The sequence below is a fragment of the Pygoscelis adeliae genome, unplaced genomic scaffold (genome assembly GCF_000699105.1).
Source record: "Pygoscelis adeliae isolate BGI_AS28 unplaced genomic scaffold, ASM69910v1 Scaffold218, whole genome shotgun sequence".
NCBI lineage: Eukaryota > Metazoa > Chordata > Aves > Sphenisciformes > Spheniscidae > Pygoscelis > Pygoscelis adeliae.
In genome coordinates this window covers 5,360,589-5,370,077 of record NW_008825433.1, presented here as the reverse complement: position 1 = coordinate 5,370,077, position 9,489 = coordinate 5,360,589, and the positions used below count along the sequence as shown (strand labels likewise).

Genomic DNA, 9,489 nt, shown 5'->3' with positions numbered 1-9,489 from the left:
GCCACACCTGGAGTACTGTGTCCAGTTCTGGGCTCCCCAATACAAGAGAGACATGGGGCATGCTGGAGGGAGTCCAGCAAAGAGTCACTAAGATGATCAAGGGACTGGAGGATGCTCCAGTCCTCCTATGAGGAAAGGTTGAGAGAGCTGGAACTGTTCAGCCTGGAAAAGAGAAGGCTCAGGGGGATCTCATCAATGTATATAAGTACCTGAAGGGGTGGTGTAAAAGAATATTTTCTTCTTTTCCTAGAAAGAAAATAGTCTTGTGCACTTGTTCATGCTTACAGAGGCAGAAGGTGATAGTTCTGTCCCGTTTTTCCTTCTTCTGAAGGCCAAGAAGCCAAAGTAAAATGGCATATTCAACATACTTAGTCTCCAATGTGCTTGTTCCCTTAGTTTTATACCCTCACATTACTTCTACAAGGGACTAAATGTCATTCTGTTGTGAACCATTTTACCTTGCAGTGATATTGATCAAATTTCAAACCTGACCATCCCTCCTGCTCATACAAAGACAAGGACAGCTAAGATGGCTATTGCAGGCTTTTAAGCCACCATAGAGACTTGCCCTAGCAAACCTTGACAGGCCAGTAGAAAAAAACAATTTGAATAAATGCATTAGTATGTGGCTTCCCAGTTTGGGAAAACCTTGCTGCTGTTCCGGGCTTGACCCCAGCAGAAAATGGAGAAATAGAGTAGGAACATATCCATGATACCTATGTGGGCCAAGGCTTCTCCTTGCTATTTTCAAATTTGTTTCGAGAACTTGTCAGCCCTGCTGTTAGTCATATAGGGGGGATGCAAGTGGCACATGCCCAAAGCATCGGAGAGAAACTCCTATCCTTTGCCCAAGATAGAGGAGATTTTAACAACTAGTTCTTGTGATATCTGGTAAATGTTGAGTGAACCTGGTCATGAGAAGATTAATAAAAATGTCGCTAAGGCCAGGAAACACAAGGTCGTATTGGAGCGGTGCTGAGGTTTGTCTGTGGGGAAGTACCTGCAAATGGAGCAAATTGTCTGCTTGATTATGTTCAAATGGCATCCCGGTTTCTACTTGTGTTAATGTTATCAGAAGATGTATTCGTTTTATGTGTGTCTTAAATCTCCCTCTGCAATTGCAAGTCTGTTTACTTTCAGCAATAGCTCCAGGGACTCTAGACTTTATTTTCCTTTTTCATTTGCCAAAGTGCAGAATTGGGATGGTGGGGAGTGAGGGAGAAGAGGAGGTTTGATTCCTGTGAGGCAAAAGTCATTTGACTGAAAATAAAGCCCTGCCTCTATCAGTACAAACTGTCATGTGGGATCTAAGGGGATGTGTAAATTCCGAGTTAGTTAACTATTTTCAGCTTTTGAATTTGGGCATACTTGAAAAGGTATTTTCTAAATGACATCTTTCAAGATATTAAGAACACTTGCACCATCTACCCTCTTCTTCCTCTCCCTACTTGCCTCCTATTTTCCCATCCAAAGGCTTTTTAGAGCAAATTTTCTGTGGTTTAAGAAATCCAGCACAAGCAACCTGGGGCATTCTGTATCCTAGCATATGAAAATAAAGACATCTCTAACATTGCCTAACAGATTTACCAAGCAAAAAAACATATTTGCTGTTCAGTTGTATAGTGTCCACTCACATTGTTTGTTGAAGCCAAAATATTTAATTATTTCAGTATGGGCAAGAGTTATGCTGCTTGGAAAGCAGCTACGTATTTCCCACTGCACCAAGCTATCTAAGCATGTTTGTGACCATCTTTGTTCCTGCAGCTGGGTTGCAGCAATGCACAATGCACATTCAGGCTTACTGTAGGCATAAAGTAACTTAAAAGACTAGACTACAGATTGTAGGTAATTGTGCGCTAATAGCAGATAGCTCTGGGCAAATAAGGACAGGAAGAGAGTGGCAGCTTTGGCTGGAGAGTATGTGTAGTGCTCTATATAAAGTGTTTATTTAACTCAGAGAGCTGGCCATCTCTCCCCCAAAATGTTAACTGCCTGAGTGTGAAGGGCAGCTGTGTGCTACTCAGTCCAGCAGCTTCTTCCCCTTGGGTCTGGGCCCCCTTCACACCTCCAGAACTCAAACGCTGGCGGATCTTAAAGTAACTGTACTTACTGAGAAACTGACCTCATTAGCTCAGACTGAAGGTGGAGTAATGCAATGAGATCACGGCCCAGTGACAATGGAAACAGATACTTCAGTGCACCTCTATGAGATCAGTTGCTCTGTGAGGAAATAACAATAAAAAAAAAAATTCCAAGTGCACTTATAGCATGGAAAATTACTGAAGAACTGGTATTTGATATAACATTTAGTGCAGTGTTGCTGGGCAGCAGAAGTCGTCACGGCATCTTTTCAGGGATAATAGATCACAGATTGTATCTATCGGGTACTTTGGATGTCCTTTGGGACTTTTAGGAAGTTCGTCTGCAGACCATAGCAGAAATGAATGAAGTTACTTTGGTGTCTACTCAGATGAACTCTTGTGATCCATTGTAGCTGCCTCAGATATTTTTTTTTGGAAGGGGATGGCATTCATTGTGTGTTTACTTGCCTGCTCTTGACCTGCCCATTTTAGGGCTACTTCTGATTTCAACATTACTTTCTTCTGACAGATGACTGCCTTGGTGAGAACTCTCTCTATATCCTTTTCTATCCAGAGCCTGTAGGCTATGGAAAGACACTGCATGCAGTTTTGCACACACATTGAGTTTACCAGGAGAAAAATCTAGTTCTGTACCTTCATTCACTTTCAATGCCTATCCTTTTATCTTCTGTAATAGCTTGTGTGTTGAAAGTGCATTTTTAATTAAATTGTTTGCATCTTGTATAGGCACAATACATTCACTTTGAGGGCATTTTTATTACAGTAGGAGGGTGGTGATATGTAATAAGTCTCAAGAATAATTAAAACCTGTGTTAACTTGTGTATGTTTTCAGTAGCGATTGAACTTTGTGTTGAGTCTCTGCTGGGTCCAAGATCAGATCTTAATCAAGTAGGAAGGAAGGAAGGGGTGGCGAGGGAAGGAAGAGTTGGTTGTAGGTATCTCTAAGTCCTTAACTGTTTAAAATAAACCTCACCTGTCAAGTTTATGAAAAAAAAAAAGTATATTGCCTCCAATTTTAGGTATTTAGCTCAAGATATTTTTCTGTGTTCAACACTTACTGAGGGAGAAACACAGAAAGTGGGATAATGTTATGAATCAACTTTTGGAGATACCTTCACCTCTCCTGTATGTGGATGTAGCCTTAGAGTTTTGTTCAGATAACCTTTGTTTACACTGAAGGGGAAAAAAACAGAGTAACCTGAGAAGGCTTTAACTGCAGCATGACATGACAGAGCAAAGATGTAAGTAACTAGGGATCTCTAGGAGAGAATACGTTAAATCATTTTTCTCTTTTACTTCAGGGAGGTAGAAATACATGTCAGAATCAGCAAGATACAGGATTTTGATCTGAAACTTTGACTTTCTGCACTAAATAGTCACAATGCATTTTCTACAGTCTAGTTTTGGAAAGGCGGGGGAGGCTTGGTCTTCCAAGTCCCTTCCTACAAAAGGTGAAGATGGTTAATAATTCTTGAGCACCTGAAGACCTGAACAGATGTTAAAAAATTGGCTTGCTGAATTTGTGGAAGTGCCAACAACTACACTTGCTTCCCTAAAACGTTGTAAACGAGTGCTTTGCATTTGTCATGGCATATTAGATTCAAAGATGGGATAAGAAAGGGGCCTGATTCAAGGACAATGATTAGAGTCCTGTTGTATGAAATACTTTGGAAAAGTTTTTATTTGTCTGTCTTTGCTGGAAAGTACAGTTTTACGTTGGCTTGTAGATGGTTTGACTTTGCCAGGGACAGCAGGTGAAGTAACGTTAATCACACTAGCTTTGCCAAGGATTCTATGACGTCCTGCTCATACCCAAATCAAGCTGAGGCATGTAGCAGTGTTTTGAAATGGATAGTAGTTCTGAAGATGTCCCTAATATTAAACCAAATTCAAGAACTGCGCTGGAGGTTAAATGTTAGTTCAGTCTGGAGGAGTGTGTTTGGTCTCTGAAAGAGCCATTTGGGTTAAACTGGTAAATCAAGTAAAAGCTTATGTAATTAAAACCCCCTATTTAAATGTCAGAGCACCTGCACTACTTTTTCTTAGGTGAAGCAAGTTTTTAATATTTCATAAAATTATTGTTAGCAAATATACTAGGCTAGCCTTTACAAAAACTTGAGTGATTATTTTGAAAGTATGAACAAAGGTGGGAAACCTGAGAGGGACAGATGCATTTCTTTTTCAGGCTGCCAGGATTTTCCAAGAATGACTGTAAACTGTTTTCTTACAGGTTGTGTCAAATGCTGCTGGACAGGGGGTTGCCATCACTGGGAACAATACTTTCAACAACTGGAATTGGCCTAATGCTGTGATCTTTGCTGCTACTGTGATCACTACAATCGGTAAGTATTTATTATATCAACTTTCCTAACTGTGGTTTTCTGTATGCTCTAGTGTGTTTGTGTTCTTCCATTTGTGTGTCAGGCTAGCCACTGAATGAAGTCCCAATGGCTGGAGTTGCTACAGCACGTGTTCACCTGTGGGGTCATAGAGGAAAAAAACAGGATTTTGTCACTCTCTCCATGGGTATACAGAAGAGAAACGTGTGTCTTTCCAATAAGTAACGGATTCAAGGTGCTGTTGGGGATGACTGGTGTCATTCAAGTTCCATTAATTCGTGCACTTACATTTCCAAATCATAAAATCCCAAAACAAAAGCGTTACGAAACATTCCATTAAACTAATACTTAAAGCATGTGCATATGAGGTTTTTGTATAGCTGACTCGTTACTCGCATGCATCCTCTTAAGCTACTGATTTATCAGTGTTCTTGGCTTGCAGAACAATCTAGACTTTTTATCTCTCTCTTAAAGAAGGCAAAGTAGAGCAAGTGCTGTCTTCTAAATCTCACTACTGATTTGTGCTTGCAAACCCTCTGCATTGAAAGACTTCTTCCTCCTTTGATATACAAATTTTCAGAGCTCAACATCATCTGCCTTCTGTTTTTACAGAAGAGTCTTTGCTACATGGTGTTGCTACACCCTTGCTTACACCTACAACGTAAAAAAACCCAGGAATGCAAAATAACCGGAGAAGGCTGGAGGTATACAGAAATGGAAGTCTTACTGTTAAACCATATGCAGGGCTGTGGTTTTCTTTTATTATTTGAAACTCACAATACCCAGCTTATAATATAACTTATGACAAAAAGTTGAAGTCAGGAACACACCTAAATAAGAAAGCTCTGGCAGAAGTTCAGAAAATAGGCTGCTGATTTTAAAGCCTGAGTTTGTAATGCTCTGTTAGGTTCTGTGAACAGCAAAGAACTAAATGCAGTTGAAGTACTTTGCTATGTCACAACTCACCTTGCACTTAACTTGCAAACTCTTACCCTGGAAAGAGGATCTTTCACATGGAAGCTAGCTTCAGGATGAATTTTGAGCTTTTATTCTAAAATTGATTCAATCAAGCCTTTAACAGTGCTGCTTAAGGTTGGGAAGAAGTTTTATAAGAACTTCTAATATAGAAGTTTTGATATGAGCTTTATTTCATATTTATCTCACCTTGTCAAGAAAAAGATGCACAAAGTCCAGGAAACGCTTAAAATGCAGTAGTCCTCTCAGCCTGCATTAATGGAATACACGTTTGCTAGAGTAGGATTGGAAGGTGTCCAGATTCAGAAGATCAGCAGCTGGAGTAGACTAAAGCTCTTATAGATGGTGAAGTAAGGAGCATCTGATACAGCATAAGCCCACACAATATTGTTTTGTGCATAGGTAGAATTGCCTTGAATTCTCTGCAACAAGAACAGATCATGCGCATATTTATCTCTTTTAGGTTACGGAAATGTTTCTCCAAAGACACCCTCTGGGCGTCTCTTCTGCATATTTTATGGGCTCTTTGGAGTTCCTCTCTGCTTGACGTGGATCAGTGCTCTGGGGAAGTTCTTTGGAGGACGTGCCAAGAGGCTGGGCCAGTTTCTGACGAAAAGAGGAGTAAGCCTGGTAAGGCCCTCTCTTGTTTACCCCCGCGCTGTGTGTTTTTGATGCGTGAATTAAGCTTACACTTCTTAACTTACCTGCTAATTTTGGTAGTAAATGAACACTTGCACAAATATGAATTTTCCCAAATGGTGTTGCACAGAAATAACTGAAAGGGGGGTTGAGTCTGATATGTTAGTTCTGCAAGAAGTTTTAGCAAAATGAGGTCTTGTAGAAACCTTTGATACTAAATATAGATCTTGCAGCTTCTATGGAGACATATGTATCTCCTTACATTAGAAAACTATAGGGCAAATGTAGGTGAGGCTTCATTTCACAGACATTCCATGCAAGCTCCTCTGGCACAGAAATAAGCTGTTCCGCTTTGTTCCCACTTGCTTCTATGCTAGCATGAGCACTTCCTGCTCTTCAGTGAACCAACTGGAAAATAATGTTTTGTTCTGAGTTACTGGCTTGTGGTTTTTTGTTTGTGGCTTTTCATTGTTTTCTGGGTGGTGGTTTGTTTGGTTTGGGGGGTTTTTTTGTTGTTTTGTTTTTTTTTCCCCAAGTGAGTTCTATCTCACTTCTAACTCTGCACAGAGATGGGAGGCAATGCAGGGCCATAGTGCCTGGAGGACAGTGGGACTGGTTTAGGTCCTGGTTTCAGAAACAGAGCAAGAAATTTCTTGGTTCAGCACCTGAGAAGAAGGTACAGAAAATGATGGTGAAATGCATGTGTGTGTGCAGCTTTGTGCAGAGGTTACATGAGTGGCAAAGGGTAGGAGGCATAAATAGGAGAGAAACATCTTAAACGCTTCTGATCCTCTATATTCAAATGAATAAAAGGAAAATCGGAGGTACTGACTGCTTTTTAGACTGGAGTGCTATGTCTGTATCCCATGCCTAGTTATAAAATATCAGGAACTCCTTAAACTTTTCAAGAGCATGAAAGAAAACTGCAGAAATAATCCTGTTTGAGCAAATAGTTGTAAGAATAGTGAGTTCTGCATAAAGGAAAAAAAAAAATAGTTGTGCCTTTACTTCGGTCAGTGACTTTTAGTTATGGCTGATAAACTGTTAGCACAAAACTCTGAAATGTCTGATGCTGTCAGATGATGCTTGGTGCCATGGATGAGAAAAGAAAATTTGGAGATCTTTCCCTGACTTTTATTTCTTCTTTCTTTACAGAGGAAAGCACAAATTACATGCACAGCTATCTTCATTGTTTGGGGTGTTTTGGTCCATCTGGTTATTCCTCCCTTTGTCTTTATGGTGACTGAAGGATGGGATTACATTGAAGGCCTCTATTTCTCATTCATCACTATCACCACCATAGGATTTGGAGATTTTGTTGCTGGTCAGTAATTGTATTTTATGTAATATTTTACTAGATGCATAGTGTGGCAATTCAATTTTCAAACTCTAATTTGAAAAGGTGATTTCTAAGCTTTTCCAAAACATTTCGCTGAATAGAAGATTCAGTAAAAGCTGATCCAATGGACTAGATCTCGCTCTTCAATCTTGGTTTAGATACCCAAGGCTTTTATTGGACTAGGTCTGGAGCCAAGTTCTGGAGTTCGTACCTCTTTCAGGTGCCCCGGGTCCCTATTTCAGGCAAGGAGCTATCGTATCCACCATGATAGTTAAGGACCTTTGAATGGGATCTAGTATACTAAGCAGGGCACATGAGTACTGGGCAGCACGCTCTGTGCAGCTGTCTAGAACTAGTCAACAGGAAATGCTAAGCATACTGGTGTCTCCTTCCTAAATCCTGTCTTTCTCTAAAATCCACTGCCTTGTTCAGGGCTTTGGAGATGGTCCTTGTAAGTGGAATTCTGAATCCTTTTCTCAAGGAAGGTACCTATATCCATACCTCGGGCAGGGAGAAGGCTTATGATTTTCAAAGAGGAAAAAAGTTCACCTTTATAGCTTACAAGGAGAGGGTAAATATGCTGCTATTTTATGTTGTCGTCCAGTGGTCAGAATACATGCGGCCAAGAAGTGGAAGACCTGGGATCAACTTTTTCTGTCAGAAGGGTTTCAGATCCCCACTTACCACCTCTCAGGGCAGTGCTCAAACAATTAGGCTCTGGTAGTGTGGAAGGGACTAGTTCTCAGGGTCACAACTTCAAAGGTTTATCAGCTGCGAGTCCTCTTTCAGTAATGTTCTTGTTTTTAATTCTTTGTAGGTGTAAATCCAGATGCAAACTATCATGCCCTTTACAGATATTTCGTGGAGTTATGGATCTATCTGGGACTAGCTTGGCTTTCACTCTTTGTTAACTGGAAGGTCAGTATGTTTGTGGAAGTCCACAAAGCAATCAAGAAACGGAGGAAAAAAAGAAAAGAGTCATTTGACAACCATCCTCGGTCTAAAAAACCCCTTCAAATGGGTGCCTCAAAGGATGTCAACATCTTCAGCTTCCTTTCAAAGAAAGAAGAGACCTACAATGATCTTATTAAGCAAATTGGGAAGAAGGCCCTGAAGACAAACAATGACAAAATGATTAAAGTAGAAAATGCCAAACAAAATATGCAGAATGCCAGTATAGATGCCCAGGTGACTTACACAAAGACAGAGTCATTTGAGTACGATGAGGCTTCTCTGGACATTCAGAATGGTCATGTACTGAGACCCCTGCATGATAAACGTATTGGAGACAGCCCTCTAGAAGGAACCATGTTTGTAAACCAGCTAGACAGGATTAGTGAAGAAGAAGGCGAAGTGTGGGATTCCAGAGACTATCGACCCTTAATATTTGAGAATGCCAATATAACATTTGTAAATGAAGATGATGATGAAGAGGAAGATATCTCAGATGATGAGGAAACATCAAAATCCTCCATGGATGATAATCTCGCAGAGGAATCTGAAACTGCAAAAAAACTGGTAAAATTCCCATCCTCTGATGAATCTACCTTTACCAATAACGAGCTAGAACTTTCTGTGCCTTATGAACAACTGATGAATGAATATAATACAGTAAGCAATGTGAAGGCTGCAACGTGAAGCGTGTTTGACAATGGTTTTCTGAAAGTGGTCAGTGCGTATTGAACAAATTAACAGAGCAAGGAGAAAAGCATGTTTTTGCAGCTTCTCCTGTCTCTTTGAAAACAAAAGCAAGTCCCAAACTAATAAACTCCAGTGTCCTTTTCCCATCCTAAGTTGGTTTCTGAGCCCATCAGCTTTGCTTATCTGAAAAACTTGTAAAATAACAGTTGAATTTGGAATTCTGCTCCTTCTTGGGATTTTATGGTTCTTGAACAAAGTAGAAGAGAAGAGACTAGTTAATACACTGGACCTGCTCTGCGTTTATGCATTTCGTTGAGGAATTAGTTTGGGAGTGTAACTATACTGTTGCAAAGAGACTGTTTTGGGCATCAAATGTGTTCGGTTACTCCATTAGCCTTTCACCTCTGAAAACCTGGATTTGAATCCTGCTTTGATCACAAATGAAAGCAAGGG

General features: G+C 40.3%; 1 protein-coding gene across 1 annotated transcript; it reads left to right on the top strand.

The window, feature by feature from the left end:
* Window positions 1–4,327: 4,327 nt before the first annotated feature.
* On the top strand, window positions 4,328–9,167 carry KCNK5 (potassium channel, subfamily K, member 5; the record flags this gene model as incomplete). Its single annotated transcript, XM_009331123.1, has 4 exons — window positions 4,328–4,445; window positions 5,881–6,047; window positions 7,212–7,380; window positions 8,213–9,167. Coding segments are annotated over 4 exons (1,275 nt in total), but the record flags the coding sequence as incomplete, so codon positions are not given.
* Window positions 9,168–9,489: the final 322 nt, after the last annotated feature.